The 17,495-nt window shown below is 61.1% G+C and overlaps 1 protein-coding gene across 5 annotated transcripts in view; it reads left to right on the forward strand.

The window, feature by feature from the left end:
* The window catches only part of STK32C (serine/threonine kinase 32C), an 85,286-nt gene that overhangs the window by 66,555 nt on the left and 1,236 nt on the right, over positions 1-17,495 (forward strand). For 2 of the 5 annotated variants that reach the window (XM_007173318.3, XM_057531581.1), the window contains exons 3-11: positions 5,129-5,280; positions 6,908-7,081; positions 7,956-7,993; positions 8,092-8,181; positions 8,651-8,754; positions 9,365-9,481; positions 10,474-10,599; positions 10,674-10,805; positions 16,820-16,887. In XM_007173318.3, the coding sequence (XP_007173380.1) occupies positions 5,162-5,280; positions 6,908-7,081; positions 7,956-7,993; positions 8,092-8,181; positions 8,651-8,754; positions 9,365-9,481; positions 10,474-10,599; positions 10,674-10,805; positions 16,820-16,887 (968 nt within the window). In that variant the 5' untranslated portion in view covers positions 5,129-5,161. Of the gene's footprint in view, positions 1-5,128; positions 5,281-6,907; positions 7,082-7,955; positions 7,994-8,091; positions 8,182-8,650; positions 8,755-9,364; positions 9,482-10,473; positions 10,600-10,673; positions 10,806-16,819; positions 16,888-17,495 lie in introns of those variants that run through there. The other 3 variants (XR_009005741.1, XM_057531582.1, XM_057531583.1) reach the window with 3 other exon arrangements.

Raw genomic sequence — 17,495 nt, forward strand, 5'->3', positions numbered from 1 at the left:
CGTATGGCTCTGAATGACAAGTGACACGCAAGAGACAGGACAGCAGTGACCACTCCTGGGCACTGTACGTCCATGGATGACCCACGGACTCCCAACACCATGCCCCCCAGAGTCACGTTCGCAGACCAGCTCTCACAAGTGTCTCCCTCCCGCCAGTCTGCATTCGGAAGGGAAGAGCCAGGAGACATCTCTACCACCCCCCCCCCACCCCCAAGGGGCTCTGCCAGAGATCCTGCAGCTCTTGTCAGCTCTCCCAGGACCTGCTCCGCTTATCTTCATTTTGAAAATTTCGACTGGCTTTCAAAACAATAATGTTAAAAGTGATCTAGAAGGGACTTCCCTGGTGGCGCAGTGGTTAAGAATCCGTCTGCCAATGCAGGGGACACGGGTTTGAGCCCTGGTCTGGGAAGATCCCACATGCCACGGAGCAGCTAAGCCGGTGCACCACAACTACTGAGCCCATGCGCCACAACTAATGAAGCCCGTGTGCCTAGAGCCCGTGCTCTGCAACAAGAGAAGCCACCGCAATGAGAAGCCCACGCACCGCAACGAAGAGTAGGCCCAGCTCGCCACAACTAGAGAAAGCCTGTGCGCAGCAACAAAGGCCCAACGCGGCCAAAAAATAAAGTAAATAAATAAATCTTAAAAAAAGTGATCTAGAAAATGCAGAAAGTTCAGGAAAAGATCACTGTCCTGAGGCCGTCTTCACTGACATCGGCAGCACCCTTCCCGGGCTTCTTCTGTCCTTCCTGCATGGCAGCCCCACGCAGCTGCAGCGGGCTCCCGCTCTGTGGGCCGGTGTGGCCCTCGGCACACGGGCCCTTCCTGTCCTGGCGGGCCCAGCTTTCCCCCCACCAGGCAGGGCCAGGTGATGCTGAGGCCAAGACCAGCTCCGACAGCTTCCTCTGGACCCAGAAACCTCAGGCCACGGATGGCCCACCGTTCTGCCGTCGGGCCACCTGGTGGGCACGTTGGGGATTTCCATTTCCAGAATTTCAGTGCATCTGGAAAATCGGGCCAAGTGGCTCGGTTGTGGTGCCCTGAGTTCCTCTTGGTGATGAAGGTGCTGCCTGGCTGCACCACAGCCCGCGGGAGGCTGGCGCTCTCCTCCCTGAGGCAGCGTCCACTAGAGTGAGTGGCATTGCGCTGGCTGGTCTGTGTGATCAGAGCCGGCTGGCAGCTGGAGCTGCATCTAATATTATTCCGGGACGTGGTGTTTTCTACACAGGGTTCTCTGGGAGGGAGCCATTGGCCTTGCATCTCAGCAGTGGCAGAATTTTACTTGTGTTTCTGGCCGATGTCTGCATGACAGGCCCATTTTCTTGCCCAGGTTGGCAGCCTACAAAGGTAGCACCCATCAGCCCGGTCTCCCAGCTCCAGGCCAAGGGTGGGAAGGAGGCTGAAGTGTCACACCTGAAAGGGCTCGAGGGCCTGTCCCTGCAGCTGGGGCAGGTAGGGGTGTTCTTTCTGCGGAGCGATGGGGTCATGAGGAGCCTGGGGGGCAGCCCCAGGGGCGGGCACTGGCCTTCAGAGCTCCCAAGGGACTCAGCCAGGCTGACAGCCACGGAGTGTGCCCCACGGCATGTGCAGAAGCTCGGGGGTTCTTCTCCCGTGACCTCGGCCAGGAGCCCCCGTGGGGCAGCCCACCTGCCCCTCTGGGGCCCTGCCGGCCGCTTCCTTCTCGGCCCCTCGGATCTTTGGCTGGGGGGTGGTGGAGGAGAAGTCTAGTGGCTCACCCCAACCCTGCCACAGGCTCAGAAGTCCTGAGAAGGCATTTGGAGAGCAGATGTGACAGGCTTTTAACTGGTGTAATTGCACTTTATCAAACATAGTTACGTAGCCACCCAGGACCAGGTCTCTGTCTCCCCTTCGTCAGTCTGCATTTCTGGGTGACATTCTCAGGCCAGGGCCGGGCACATGGAGACGCATGAAAGCACATTAAGTCAAGCCCGTGCTGTCCCCGGGCAGCTTGGAAGGTTCTGGGTGTGCGTCCCTAACGCCCAGGGCAGCCAGCTGGGGAGAGCACTCTGGCCATCCCAGGGCAACTTTGGGGCCGTTTTGCTGAAATGAGAGGAAAGATTCAGAAAGGCTCACTGTCCTAAAATGTGTGGCCTTTAGGGGCCTTGCAGTGTGGCCACCTGCCCTGGCTTCTCTCCTGGCCAGTCTCTCTCTGTCCAACAGGGCCTGGCATACTCAGTGACAGGTTGCCCGTTACGGCCCAGAGCAGCCCTGGCAGCTTGGAAAGCAGTGTTCCATGGCAGTGACACCGATCCTCGTCCGGGTCCCTCAGGGCACCCGGAGGGCTGAGTGGCTGCATTTGTTTCCTGGGGCTGCTGTAATGAGTGACCACACACTGAGTGGCTTAAGACAGCACACATTTATTCTTATGGTTCTGAAGGCCAGAGCCCTGGCCTCCGTCTAACTGGGCTAGGATCAAGGGGCCCGCAGGGCCGTGCTCCCTCGGAGGCTGGAGGGGAGAGTCCGTCCTTTGCCTCCCCCCTCCTCCCAGAGCTGCAGCCCCTCCGGGTGTCACGTTTCCTTCTGCGTGGCCTGGATTGTGTCCCCAGATGCACGCTGCAGCCCAGCCAGCCCCCAGGGTGATGGTGTTTGTGATGGCTGGATGAGGTCGTGAGGGAGGGGCCCCCGTGACGGGAGTGGAGTCCTTGTAAGAACAAGAGGCCAGAGCTGGCTCACTCTCTACGCGATGTCACCGCGTGAGGCCACGCGAGGCCACGTGAGGACACGGTGAGAGGTGCCACCTGCGAGCCAGGAAGCACCCTGACCTTGGATGTCCAGCCTCCAGGGAATACATGAGAGAAACACCTGTTGTTTGAGCTGCGCAGCCTGTGGCGTTTCGTTGTGGCACCAGAGCCGAGCAAGACCCTCTTCTGTCTCCGCTCCGCGCCCGCCGCCCCCGCGAGGACCCTGTGATTACGATTAGGGCTGCCTGGACCTGCCAGGACCGTCTCCCGCCTCGACATCACCAGCTTAACCACACCTGCAGAGTCCTTTTTGCAGGTGACGTCACATGCTCACAAGGTCTGGAGACGAGGATGTGGACATCCGTGGGGGCCATCGTTTAGCTGGTCACAGCAGGGAACACGGCCCTGGGTGGACTCGTGCACACAAGGCCCGGACTTGACCTTGACCACGACCAGTTGGCAGAAGCCTCTTACCCATCGTCCTCATTGACTCCTCACAAGCTTGCGAGACAGACGGAGAAACAGAGGGTCAGCCAAGTTCAGAGGCCACCGGCCAGCCAGTCGGAGTGGACAGGCCTGAGGGGAGGGACAGGCCCGGGAGGCAGGGCCCTCTGGCCGGGGAGAGAAGCTGGGGGGACATCAGAGCTGCCCTTGCCCACCCACAGTTCGGGGCTCCCTTCTGCATGCGCCCCATTACCGGCGGGGCCGCGTGGTTTCACAGCGTCGAGATCAGATGGGCGTCGTTGGAGGCCTGAAGCGATGTGGGTCTCAGGCCAGCGCCCCAGCCCCACCCCTCCGGTCCCCGGGGTGGGGTCTTCCCGGGGCGTCGGCCCAGGTGACGCAGCTTCAGGCAGGGCTTCATGGGCATCTGGGTGGCTGTCGCAGCCCTTGGTGGCGTTTGTGCCCCTGGGTTCGAGGTGGGGCAGTGTGGGCTCGGGGTGTGCAGAGCTCAGTTGTGAAACATGCCCCCTCTGTGCCCGCGGGCGTCACCTGTGAGCTCTGCCTCTTGGGGCTCCTGACGCGGGCTGTGGGCAGCAGGGGGGTGAGCGTGGAATCACCTCGAAACCGCAGCTGTGCCCGTGAGGGTCACTGTACCGGGGAGACGTGGGTGTGCAGGACTCGGGCTGCCTCACCACGTGGGTGCGCCTGGGCCTCGGGCGTCTGCCACCAGGTGGCGCCACGATGACGCTGCAGGAACGAAAGCCCGGGAGGGGCGCGGCGTGCCCTGCCCCCAGCCCCAGCGCGGCTGCTCTATTTGCCGGAGCGCAGCTCTGGCTTCTGCCTATATGAGTGTGTCATCTCTACTCTGTTTGCGTTAAATAATGTAGCTTGACCTTTTCCCTTGGCATTTTTTAAATTGTCACACGTCATTAAAAGTATTTATAAATATTATTCCAGTGGCTGTGTGATATTTCATTGCACTTACTTGCCCATGTCTATAAGGACGTTGGATGTTAAGGTGGTTTGAAAGTGTGTTACACAGTTTGTTCACCTGTGAAGAACATCTTTGGAAAAGTCACTGCGTTTCTAAGATGCGTTCCTGCGTGAGGGACGTGGGTTTCACCAAAGGGTTGGATCCAGCAGGTTTGGCTCAAGATCTGGTGCCCGTTGACATGTCTGATCAGTGCCAGGCCACCTGCCTTTGGGTGAGGCATCTGGGACAGTCCCCCGCCCATCTGGAGCTCCAAAATTTTCCACTTCCTCCAGGTCCCTGGCTGTCACTCTTTGAAGATCTGGAGACTGAAGTCTGTGGGAAATGGCTTGGGGTTATCTGTCTTGGGGGGATGGTCTCTCCACTTGAATGGGGGGGGCGTGGCACTGGTTCTGCAGCCCAGTATTTTGTACTTTGACCCTGGTTTCCTTTGTCCGGGTTCTGACTGATGCTTCTTGGCCACGAGGGACCCCAGGCCGAGTTTCTCCTTGTTCTGTGCTTCTCACTCCCCTCTGCATCCTGGTCTCTCTGCAAGCAGTTAGCCCTGTGTTGGTGGTGTCGACACTGCTTACTGACATGGCAGCTCGCTGCGCAGAGGGTTGGGGTTTGAGCTGTGCAAGGGCCCCACCATCTGGGAGCGTCCCTGTTGCGATGGGGACGGGGCCTGTGCTTGGTGGGAACAGCAGCTCTTGCTTCTGGGCTCCCTGGGCGCAGGGCGCCAGGCGGGGGGTCCTCTCGTTCATGCCCCATCAACCCTCCAAGCCAGTCACTGCCCCAAGCCCTGGGAGGGGGGAGCCCAGGTCTCGGCTGGTGAGGGGCACGGGCACCATGTGGGCCTAGCCACCCCTGGCCTCTGTGCTCTCAGGCCGGGTCCCCCCAGCTTCAGTCTGCACAGGAGACTTGTCCCGCCAAGGATGTGAAATCCGGTCATTTCAGCGTCGTTAGGCTGCGGTACCCGTCCCGGCAGCGGTGCTGATGTGCTCTCTGCCCCCAGGTGTGCATAGTGCAGAAGCGGGACACGGAGAAGATGTACGCAATGAAGTACATGAACAAGCAGCAGTGCATTGAGCGGGATGAGGTCCGCAACGTGTTCCGGGAGCTGGAGATCCTGCAGGAGATCGAGCACATCTTCCTGGTGAACCTCTGGTGAGCTGGTGGGGTGGAGCCCTTCTCCTGCCCTGGGCGCCCTCCCCCTCCCCCCCTCCCCCCTCCCCTCTCTCCCCCCTCACCTTCCAGTGCCCTGGGGCCAGCACCGTCCAGGTGTCCACACCCACACACACGCACACACACACGGCACTAACGCAGGGCTTCCTGGCCTGCAGAGATGCCTGTGACACACGAAGTTTCCGGCACTGAAGTCAGGGAGGGGGAGTTTTAGCACCTAACTCAGTTTCCTCCACAAACTGGGCACCAAGACCAGCTGGGGGGGTGGGGGAACCTGCAGTGAGATCAACCCCTTCCGCTCTCCCTGGAGTCCTGCGAGCCCCTAGAATGAGAACAGTGTGGCTTCTGGTGGGAAGAGAGAGGAACATGACATGAAAAATTAATTCTTTGTAACTTTACTCTTGAGAGAGCCAGTTGATTATCTGAGAGCTCACAGAAGAGATTACAAAGTGGACGGAGGTCCTTAAACCATTGTTTTCCTACTGCCACCATCTTCATCATCTCATCACTGTCTTCTTTATCACATTCATCCCCATCACCATCCTCAACATCACCACCATCACCACCGTCACCACCATCACCACTACCATCTTCACCATCATCACCATCGCCATGACCACCATCACCATCATCACCATCACCACCATCACCAACACCATCATCACCATCTTCACCATCATCATCACTATCACCACCGTCACCACCATCACCACCACCACCATCACCATCACCACCACCACCATCACCATCACCATCATCATCACCACCGTCACCACCACCACCATCTTCACCATCCTCAACATCACCACCATCACCATCACCACCACCACCATCATCACCACCATCTTCACCATCATCACCACTATCACCACCATCACCACTGTCACCACCATCACCACCACCACCACCACCATCATCACTATCACCATCACCACCATCATCACCATCGCCATGACCACCGTCACCACCATCACCATCACCATCATCACCATCACCTCCATCACCATCATCACCATCACCATCACCATCATCACCACCACCATCATCACCGCCATCACCATCATCACGATCACCACCACCATCACCATCACCGCCATCACCATCATCACCACCACTATCATCACCACCACCACCACCATCACCACCATGACCACCACCACAGTCACCACAGCTGCCGGCTGTTAGAAGCTGGTCCCTTGCCCAGCCCTACATGAGCATTTCTCCTCACTGTCTCAATTTCTTCTTTAACAACCCTCCAAGGCAGATATCTTTATCCCCTTTTTGGAGAAGAGGAAACCAGGGCAGCAGGAAAATGGCCCAGAGACAGTGCTGTGTTCCACTGTCCATCAGTCAGTCGTGGGCATCTCTGTCCCAGCTGGGCACCTCCCATGGGGACAGGCCTCTCTGTCTCTCCCGAGGGCTCTGGCTCCAGGTGGCTCCTGAGCAGGGGTGGAGTCAGCACCTTGGGCAGGGCCCCTCTCCTGGGAGTGCCTGGTGGGGGGTGGCCTTGGAGCCAGGGCCCTTATGGGGGGACTCGTCAGGTGTGGCAGGAGCTGTGACTCTGGCCCCCCAGCCGTGCGCATGCCAGGTCCTCCCACGGTGCCCACAGGTACTCCTTCCAGGACGAGGAGGACATGTTCATGGTGGTGGACCTGCTGCCGGGGGGAGACCTGCGCTACCACCTGCAGCAGAACGTGCAGTTTTCCGAGGACACCGTGCGGCTGTACGTCTGTGAAATGGCCCTGGCCCTCGACTACCTGCGCAGTCAGCACATCATCCACAGGTGTGTGCACACCTGACGGGGCGGGGGGCCTGCGGGTGCCGCCCTCCAGCGGGACCCGGATGGGCTCCTGTGTGCTCTGCCCTGCCCTGACCCGCAGACCTGCCCCCAGGTGTGGCACTGGGCCCGTCAGTGCCTGGCTCCAAGGCCAGCCCCATGGCGGCACATATGATGGCCACCTGGGGTGGGTCCTGTCTGAGCAGCCCCAGCTGAGGCCGGGCACAGAGGGCTGGTGGCCTTCATGGGGTGGGGAGGGGGGCTTCACCTGGTCTGTTCAACTGCAGGGTCCCTGCCTCCGCCCAGCAGGTGCCCTTGTGCCCATCTGCCATGTCTTTGGCAAATTCAAACTAATTTTAACATTTTAACATTCAAACTAATTTTAACATCTGGAGGCAGATGAAATGAGGAAGATAAAGCTGCATCCACAGGACAAAACACAAAATCGCATGTGGTATAAAGTGAAGTAGACATGATTTCTGCGTTTCTGCCTGTGGGATTCTGTTATCTGGTCGTGGTGCGGGCACCGAACACTTACTGAGTGCCGAGAGGTTGGGAGGGCAAGGCCTGAGGCCGGCTGGTGGGGCCACAGACCCCCAGTTGACAATTCTGCGCAGCCCCGGGGCTCTGGGAGCGGGCCCCGCCTCGGGGATCCAGGCGAGGGGGTTCTGCTTTCATCCTCTGGGGGCTTCGGTGCCCCTCGGCGTCCAGTGCTGGGCATTCTCCCCGCTGTCCGGCCTCAGGAGGTGAAGGGCTGGGTTCACCCAGCTCTGCCAGGGTGCTGCCGGGTGGGGAGGGGGTCTTAGGACCCAGCTCGTGGGAACCCCCAGCCCTGCCGGGAGCTTTGGACTCATCTCCCTGCTTCCTGCTCTTTCTACAGAGACGTGAAGCCCGATAACATTCTCCTGGATGAGCGAGGTGAGCCCAGGCGTGTGAGCCCAAAGCCGCGAGGGTGTGCACCCCTGCCCGCAGGACACGTCCCCTCGGGACAGGCATGCTGTCCTCTCTCCTCGCAGGACACGCACACCTGACCGACTTCAACATCGCCACCATCATAAAGGATGGCGAGAGGGCGACCGCGCTGGCCGGGACCAAGCCATACATGGGTGAGCCTCACTCCTCCCGGCCTGCGCCCCCCGCCAGCCTGCCGGCCGGTCTCCTCCCCTGGCCTGTGGCTGGTGCGGTCGGGTCACTAGCCTAAAGGCACAGCCGCAGGGGACGGGTCACGCTGTTAAGAACAGCCAGGCTTGATCCGTGCAGAAGAATCTGAGAGATGGGCGTGTATTGTGGGTCTGATAGTGAGACAGCCCACTGCCCTTGTCAGGTTGTGGGGCCTGGACTTGAACCAGGCGGTCAGCGGGGAAGGACGGACGGACCGCTGAGGGCAGTTTCCTAGTCCGTCTCTGGCGGCAGCCTGGTCTCTGGGCCTGCGGTCACGGGCCCTGCGGTCACCGGGGCCGGGGTCACGGGCCCTGCGGTCACCGGGGCCGGGGTCACGGGCCCTGCGGACACCGGGGCTGGGGTCACGGGCCTTGTGGTCAGGGATGCTCAGCTGCTCCTTCCTTCCCTGGAAAGCTCCGGAGATCTTCCAGTCTTTCGTCAGCGGTGGGACCGGCTACTCCTTCGAGGTGGATTGGTGGTCGGTGGGGGTGATGGCCTACGAACTGCTGCGTGGATGGGTACGGAGCTCCTGCGGCCTGCGGGCTCAGTCCCCAGACCCCGAGCTATCTGCGTCCTCCCGGGGTGGCCCCAGCTCCCAAAGGGGTGAGGCTGCGCCCACCCCCAGGTGCTCAGGGCGGTCCGTGCTCTCCGTCAGCAAGGCTGCACGCTGGAGGGGGCTGGGGGGCAGGCAGAGAACCGTCCAGCAGGGCTGCCCCCTCAGGACTTCCCGTGAGGCTCGTGTGCGGGTGGGCCCCTGTGCTCTCCCCGCAGCTGCCACGGCCCGGCCAGCGCTGGAGCCCCGGGGGCTGGGGGCCTCGTCAGGTCGCCACCTGCCCTTCCCACCTCCTCGTCGGGGCCTCCGAGGCACTGTGCCCTGGAGAAGGCCCTAAGCAAGGCAGACCCCTCTGCCCTCTGCAGCTGGCCCACCAGGCCCAGGCCCCCTGGGGGTGCTGTGCGTCCTTCCCAGCCCGTTGGCAGCCTCTCGGGTAGCCTCCCCGTCTGCACTGCAGGCTTGGCCTCCTGGGCTCTCCCCTGGGCCTGCGCCGGGGGCTGGGGGCAGGTAGGGCATGCCTCGGGTGGCCCTGGGTTCGGGGAGGCGCCTGCCGCAGCTCTGCCTCTGCTGCCCAGAGGCCCTACGACATCCACTCGGGCAACGCCGCGGAGTCCCTGGTGCAGCTGTTCAGCACCGTGAGCGTCCAGTATGTGCCCACCTGGTCCAAGGAGATGGTGGCCCTGCTGCGGAAGGTGAGCCCCTCCCGGCCCTGCCTGGAGCGCAGGCCCGGCCGGACACGTGGGGCTCGACGGGCACCCTGTCCCGAGGGCGAGCAGCCTGGAGGCCCTGGTCCGGCGAAGGCATCTGGCTCGTGCCTTGTGTCCCTCTCCGGCCGCGCTTCCAGCCTGGCCCCGCCACCGGCTCCTTGTCCTGCTTTAAGGGCTCGGCCCACGTGAGCACCCGTGCAGCTGAATTTAATCCTCACGACCTGGTTGCGCGTCACAGGTGCCCAGACTCAGGGCAGGTCACCCCATCGTGTGTGTTGGAGGGAGGGTGTGCGGGGCTGAGTGCCGGGGCCGCCCTGCTCTGGTCCCCTCTGCCCCAGTCCTCCTGCTGGACATGGGCAGCCAGTGGCCTGGCCAGACCCCCACGGGGAGCAAGCAGAGAAAACCCCACTCGGAGAGCCGCCCCTCAAGCACACTGGTGCGTCGAAGCTGGGTCAGGACGGGTGAGGGAGGGCGTGCTGGACATTGGTGGCCCGGCCCACCCCCAGCTCCTGTCTCCCGGCCCCGGGGTCCTGCTGGGCAGGTCCTGGCCCCTGCCCGGAGACCTCTGGCCCTGGAAGTGTAGCCAAGCAGCTAGAGGCCCTCCCCCAGCCCCTGAGAGGGGCTCTTAACACAGCCTTTGCCCCACGCAGTTGTGCCCACACCAGCCAGGTGGCTCACAAGGTGGGACCTCGGCCGCCAGAGGCCCAGGTGGGGAGCGAGGAGAAGGCTGGGGAGGCCTGGGACTGGGCCTCTGGTGTTTCCCCCGGACAAGGCGATGGCTGTGACGCTGGCCATGCACGCGCGGCTGCCCTGGGGCCTCCTGGGGCCGTGACGGTCGTCATCCTGTCGGGCTCCAAGCGGGAGGGCAGCTAGCCAGCCTGCAGCCGCTGCCTGCTGGTGGGCCCAGGGAGACCTGCACCGGGGCCGGTGAGAGCCGGGCAGACCTGGGCCCCCGGCTGACCGGGGCCTTGTTCCAGCTGCTCACCGTGAGCCCCAGGCACCGCGTGTCCAGCCTGCGGGACGTGCAGGCGGCCCCCGCGCTGGCCGACGTGCTGTGGACTGAGCTGAGTGAGAAGAAGGTGGAGCCCGGCTTCGTGCCCAACGTAAGCCTGCAGGCCCGGGGTGGACGGGGCGGGCGAGGGTGTCCGCGTGCCGGGCTCAGTGCCGTCCTCCACAGAAAGGCCGCCTGCACTGCGACCCCACCTTCGAGCTGGAGGAGATGATCCTGGAGTCGCGGCCGCTGCACAAGAAGAAGAAGCGTCTGGCCAAGAACAGGTCGCGGGACAGCAGCAGGGACAGCTCCCAGTCGGTGAGCGTGGGGCCCCGGCGCCCAGCCCGGCCACTGCTGCTGGCCCTGCGCTCCCTCCTCCGCAGGGGGGGCACCGGCCGTCGCAGTGTGCGGGTGCCTCCTGCCTCACCCAGCTCTGGCGTGGCTGCGTAGGGCCAGGCTCTGCCCCCGCGGTCACGGGGCCATCTGTGCGCGTGCTTATGTGCATGCGTGTGCGCGCATACGCGTGAATGCGTGTGTGCATGCGTGTGTGCACGTAGCCTGCACGTGTGCGCGCGTGCATGCACGTACGTGTGAGTGCATTGCGTGCGTGTGCACGTGTGCGTATGTGTGTGTGTGTGCACATGTGTGTGGGTGTCTCTGCCTCCTCTTCGCACGAGGACACCAGTGACACTGGGTAGGACGCATAGTGCAGGGTGACCTGCCCTTTACTTGACTGGTGGCATCTGCAGGGACATCGTTTCACATTCCGAGGAAATGGGGCCAGGACCCCACCCTGGGGGACATGGTTTAACCTGTCACAGCCCCCGTCCTGCCCCAGGTCAGCTGCTCTTGGAAGTGGGGGGCGTTCCTGGGGAGCAGGGGATCCAGCCTGGACCCGTCCCCGGGGTACGGCTGGTGTTCACAGCACAGCTAGGGCTGCGGGTGTGGGTGGTGGTGGTCACAGTGGGGACACTGTATGCGCTCGGCAGTCCCCCAGCCCCCGGGCCCGTCCGAGCCTGTGGGGATGCCCTGGGATGCAGCCTCTCACACATGGGGGGCCCTGTGCTGCCCCCGGCCTGGGTCCTGGGCAGAGAGATGGGCGTCAGCCTCTTCTCCCTGCGGTGAGGGGCCAGGATGGGGTCTTCCCTGGAAGCCTCCATTTCTCAGTGAGAAGGTGGGTGGGCTCCCATCCCCTCCCCTGATGGCAGCCCCTGGCGCCGGCAGGGGCACTGCAGGTGTGGAGCTGTGCTTGATTTCCTGTTGGCCTGGCTTTGTTCTTGCTATCAGGGTGGGAGTGATGGCTTCGAGTTCTTTACATGGAAGAGTTGAAGTTACATTCCTTATTTCTCTTTTTTATTATTGATCGATGAGAGTTATTTATTTACATATTCTGCACACAAGTGCCTTAGATGATTTATAAAGATTTTCTTCTAGTCTGTGGGTTTTCTTTCTTTTTTAAAAAAATAAATTTATTAATTAAGTTATTGATTTTTGGCTGCACTGGGTCTTCGTTGCTTCTTACGGGCTTTCTCTAGTTGGGGCGAGCGGGGGCTACTCTTCGTTGCGGTGCGTGGGCTTCTCATTGCAGTGGCTTCTCTTGTTGCGGAGCACGGGCTGTAGGCGTGTGGGTTTCAGTAGTTGTGGCACGTGGGCTCGGTAGCTGTGGCACACGGGCTTAGTTGCTCCGCGGCATGTGGGATCTTCCCAGACCAGGGCTCGAACCCGTGTCCCCTGCAGTGGCAGGCGGATTCTCAACCACCGCGCCACCAGGGAAGCCCTGTGGGTTTTCTTTCTTCTGGTTGGCACCATCTGCAGTGGAAGTGTGGTTTTGATGAAGTCCCACGTATCTGTTTCTTCTTTGTTCGTTCATGCTTTTGGTGTCATTTCTAAGAAACCATTGCCTCACCTAAGATCACAAAGAGGTACTCCTGTGTTTTCTTCTAAGTGTTTTGCAGGTTTTTCTCTTACATTTTGGGTCTAGGATCCACTTCGAGTTAGTTGTATGGATAGTGCCAGGTAGGGGTCCAACCTGATTCTTTTGCATGTGCACATGCAGTCGTCCAAGTGCTGTTTGTTGAAAGAGCTATTCTTTCTTCCCCTGAATTGCTTGGCATCATTTTCAAAAATTCATTGGCCGTGGACGTGGGGGTTATTTATGGACTTGCAGTTCTAGCCCGCTGAGCTGTGTGTCCGTCCTGCTGCTGCCACACTGACGGGACAACGCGAGCTCTCTGGTCAGTTCTGAGGTCAGGAAGTAAGCGTGAGTCCTCCAACCTGTTCTTTTCCAAGACAGTTCGGCTACTCTGGGTCCCTTGCATTTCCAGGGCATTCTGAGGGGTTTGGGAATTACATCTAAGTTGCTCAGCAGGTCATTTGTGACAAAGTTAGGGATTGGTGCCTGGTCCCCATGCCCAGGCCCCTTGTCACTCCCCACCTTGGGTGACACCTGGGGTCAGACGCTGTGTGTATCAGCATTGATAGGGCCCGTGGATGTCTACCCCGAGGATCGAGTGCACGGATTGACTCAGGCAGGGCGCCCAGGACAACCACTCATGCAGTCGAGGTCGGGGGCAGCAAGTCAGGGTTTCAGGCAGAGTCCTCGGAGAGCAGCCTGGCCTTCAGGGACCTGAGTGCGGGTTACGCTCTGGGGAAGCGGCCTTTCCTGCGCCTGCACCCAGCAGTTGTCAGCAAAAGGCCCCAGAGGGATAGACATTTCCACGGCCTCCCGACTCGGTGCGGCAAAGGGTCCAAAAGCCCACAGCAGGTCGCTGGACCACACGCAGGCGCCATCGCAAGGAAAGGCGCCAGAGCCGGACGGGGTGCGCGGCGAAGCCACAGCTCCCTGCCGACAGCACAGCCCGCGGCTCGGGAAGGAGGGGTCCCCGGGGCACGCCACCGTCCACACCGTCCACCTCTAACGCTGCCCAGACCCCCCGAGCGGCTCCTTGGGCAGGAGCGTCTCTTGTCCTTGGAGAACCTGGGCGAGAGGAACCGCAGCCCCTGCCCCCGGCAGCCCCCAGGCCACGGACAGCGTCTCTCCACCCCCCACCCCCGCTCTAGCGCCTCCTCACCCTCAGATGGCACCTCTTTTGGTCTGCATGCATCAGGGGCTCACCTCCTGGCATGACCTCGGCCCTCGCGCCTGAGTGGCCTGAGCTTCCGGTCCAGAACTGGCTCCGGCTGGAGTGTGTGCACCTGTCCGTTTATCATCAGCACTGAGCCAGGGTTGATGGGCCCGTTGTAAGTTGAACATATCATAAGTCAATATGCATTTACGATCCCTCACCTACCAAACATCATAGCCTAGTCCGGCCTGCCTTATACATGCTTAGAACACTCCGGGCAAAATCACCTGACACAGAGTCTATTTTATAATAAGGTGTTGACTGTCTCATGTAAATGATCAAATGCTGTACTGAAAGTGAAAAGCAGAATGGCTGTCTGGGTCCAGAATGGTTGTTCACCCTCGTGCTCGTGGGGCTGAGCGGGAGTTGCAGCCACTGCCCAGCATCACAGGGGAGGATCAGACCCCATATCGCTAGCCCGGGAAAAGATCAAAGCTCAGAATTTGAAGCACGGTTTCTACTATCTGCATATCACTTTCACACCACTGTAAAGTCAAAAAGTCATTTGCCAAACCATCATAACTGGGGACTGGCTTTATAGTGTGTTAGTCCTAGGTGAATGCAAAATACCAACCCTCTTTGCTGATGGGATCGGAAAGGATGCGTGTGTCGTCAGTGGCTGCACGCCACATACCAGCAGCTGTGTCGTCTGTTCTGGTAAAGAGTCCGCTTCAGGCTCAGCAGTGGCGCTCGGGCTACCACTAGGTTAAATCTGTCCCAGTTCCCCTCTCCTGCCACGAGCCGTCTGATCTTTGCAGGGCCAGGCTCGTGAATTAAATGGGAAAACGATGGAAGCAGCATCCTTGGATCCCCACAGATAAAGGCAAAGACTCAAAAGTCCCTCACAGTGGCATTTGTCACTGCTGTTCCACTGTGGATGTGGGTTTGTTTTTTATTTCTTATCTCGGCTGGTTTGTTGAGGGGGGTAGAGTTTCAGGAGCTTTCACTGGGCTTTTCCATGATAATAGCTGTTACTCCACAGGTCAAGGTACTAATCTGAGAATTCTGCCAGATGCCGAACACATCGGTCTTGGTTATGCATGCAGCAGCTAGGGGGCAATAGCCACTGGGCAGGCTAAGATGGACGTGGGCCAAGTGTCAGCTCAGACCCTGTCTCCAACAGACCTCTAAGCAGCTGGGCACTCCCCCTCTCCCGTGTGCAGACACGAGGGAAGTGGTCATAGATGCCTTTGGGAAGGGCCCAGGGTATGGCTGCCGTGTACGCTTGCTACGAATTAGCCTGGGCCTTCCCTACGGGGAGCCTGCCCCTCCTTCAGTCCACGGGTCTAGGTCTGAGAGCCGAATTCGATCTGGAAATGGGAAGAAGAATTGTGACTTTCCGTCAAGGTGGCCGACGTCGGCTTTCTGCTCCTGCACCCCTGATCTTACTCTGTGTGTGTGTGCGCGTGTGTGTGTGCGTGTGTGCATTTGTGCGTGTGTGCGCGCGCTGTGTGTGTGTGCGCGCGCTGTGCGTGTGCATGCGCGTGTGTGTGAGTGTGTGCGTGCACGCGTGCGAGCACTGGCTGTCCGCCTCTGACCCCTGGGAGCGCCGTGATCTGTCGGACACCATCCACCTCCCTGGGGGTCGGGGTGCCCTGCGTGCCACTCTAACCCGGAGGCCTGTTGCCGCAGCCCCACCCCCCTCAGTGCGGCTGAGGAGGCGAGGTTACGGCTTCCACTGTTCTGGGTCCCGTCATCACCTCCGCTGGGGGCGCGATCCTGGAGCAGAACCTCCTGAACAAGACAGACGCCACTGAGCGTCCCAGGGCACCGTGTCCATGTCCCACCCCCCCCCCCCCCAACCCCGCCCCAGCTCATTCCTTGTCATCTGGCTGGAAGGAGTATCCTTCAGGCCCTCCGAAGAACACGGTCATCTGATGGGTCTGTGGGTCTTTATACTTGAGTCTGTTGACGCGCTCCAGCTGCCCAGTCCTCGGAGACGTTGACGCGCCCGCCACCCCCCGGCATTCTCCCGAGGCCGTTCTGAACCTGCCGGACTCTTCACCTGGGCCATCAGTTTTTCCATGTTTCCACGTTGCAGTGTATTAGGACCCACACACGCCAGGGGCTCTTGCCAGGGAATCAGACCCAAGTCGTGGAAGGGCAGACTCTCCCTTGTCCAGCCACACAGCCCCACCCCAGGCCCGTCCTGCCGGTCCGTTGAGTAGCACCTTCCTTACCAGCAGGTTGAGCGCCTGCTCAGTTGCGAGGGGTGCACGTGACGAGGAGGGCAGGTGGGGCAGGGCTTGAGCGGGCGAGTGGTGGTCCGCCTGCTGTGGTGGCAGCTCTGTGTCGTCCGCAGGAGTTGGGGAAGGGGTGTCACGCTGCTCCAGCGGGGAGAGGCCCTCCCGCGGGCCCGGGAGTGCAGGGGCGTGGGGTTGACGTGCCCACGCACATCCCCTCGGGCGGCCCCGCCCACGTCCCAGAGGCCCACTCCTTCCCTATCAGGGCCGCACATTTGATGCAGGAAGCGTCAAGGCTGTGAGTCCAGCGCTCTCTGAAGTTCCGCTGCTCGGGCATCTCAGCCTGGTCTCCAGCTCCCTGTCGGGGCTGCGGGACGGGGCGTCTCCACACTGCGGCTTGGGCCGCCGCTTGGCCGCCCGGAGTCCGTGGCTCGCTCACCCACGGGGCCAGGCGCGACCACCCAGACCCGCAGTCCCGGTGCGTCCCCTCCACCTGCACCCTCTCCCGACACACCTGAGGCGAGGGTCCTAGTGGTCGGGGCCTCATGCCCGCCAGGGACCTTCAACATTCCTTGCATCTGGCCAGCGCGGGACCCAACTCCACAACCCCATCCTGAGAGTCTGCCTCTCGGGACAGCTCCTGCCGGTGACCTTCTTAGTCTGGTTCCCTGGAGTCAGACCCCCAGATGGGATTTGTGCACCAGGGTCAAGTGACCGGGAGGACCCGGTGCGGGGGGAGGGAGGGGAGGGCGCCAAGCCCGGTGTGGCTTCCGGCCGAGTCTGGCTCTGCACACACTGCAACCACCCTGAGACAGGGGGCCGGGCGTCCTTCTGTCTCTGGCTAAGGGTCACCTGGAGGTGCAAACTCCCATGCCCCCTGGCTGCCTAAACAGCCCAAAGGCAGGCTCCTCAGAGAGGAGGAGGCCACGAGGAGCGGACCAGGGGCGCCCAGGAGCTCACCTGAGGGATGCGAGGGGGCCTGGGGGCTCCACCGCGCTCACTTTTGTGTCTGTCTGACTCACAGGAGAACGACCGTCTTCAGGACTGCCTCGACGCCATCCAGCAAGACTTTGTGATTTTCAACAGAGAAAAGTGAGTGTGCGCGTGGGGGCCAGTAACGGGGCAGAAAGGACTTTGGGGAACTGGGCCTCGGTTTCCTTGGCCACTGCAGCCACGTGGCATCAGTGGGGCTGGGAAGCCTGACCCCTGCGCTCCTCGGGGACTCTGAGTGGTGGCCCTGGGGGAGAGGGTGGGAGGTCCCTGTTCAGGCTTCTGGGGGAAGGGCTCGTTGGCCACCTTCAGCCAATGGCCAGAATCTCCTGGGCAGACACTGGGTGGACTGCCCAGCTGAGGGCGGAGGACTTCCTGGGCGGCCCCTGCAGTCACATCGACTCCCACCCCTCACTCGGTTATTCAGGGACTGTGGGACAGAAAGGGCGGAGCTGGCTGGCAGGGAGATACGACAGGCCACAAACAGACACCCAAGACACCTGCCACAGTGGAGGGAGGCGGCCCAGTGCTGTGGGGCCCGAGAGGAGGAGGAGTGGGATGAGGGGCAGAGGACTTCCTGGAGGAGGAGACTCTGAGCTCTGGCCTGGAAAGTGAGCAGGATTAGCTGGTGCTCTTGTCCTGCCTCAGTGACCAGGACGACGTGTGGACACTGTCTTAGGACAGTGGCCATCATCCTGGAGGTCAAGGCC

The sequence above is a fragment of the Balaenoptera acutorostrata genome, chromosome 16 (assembly GCF_949987535.1).
Source record: "Balaenoptera acutorostrata chromosome 16, mBalAcu1.1, whole genome shotgun sequence".
In the NCBI taxonomy this organism is placed as follows: Eukaryota; Metazoa; Chordata; class Mammalia; order Artiodactyla; family Balaenopteridae; genus Balaenoptera; species Balaenoptera acutorostrata.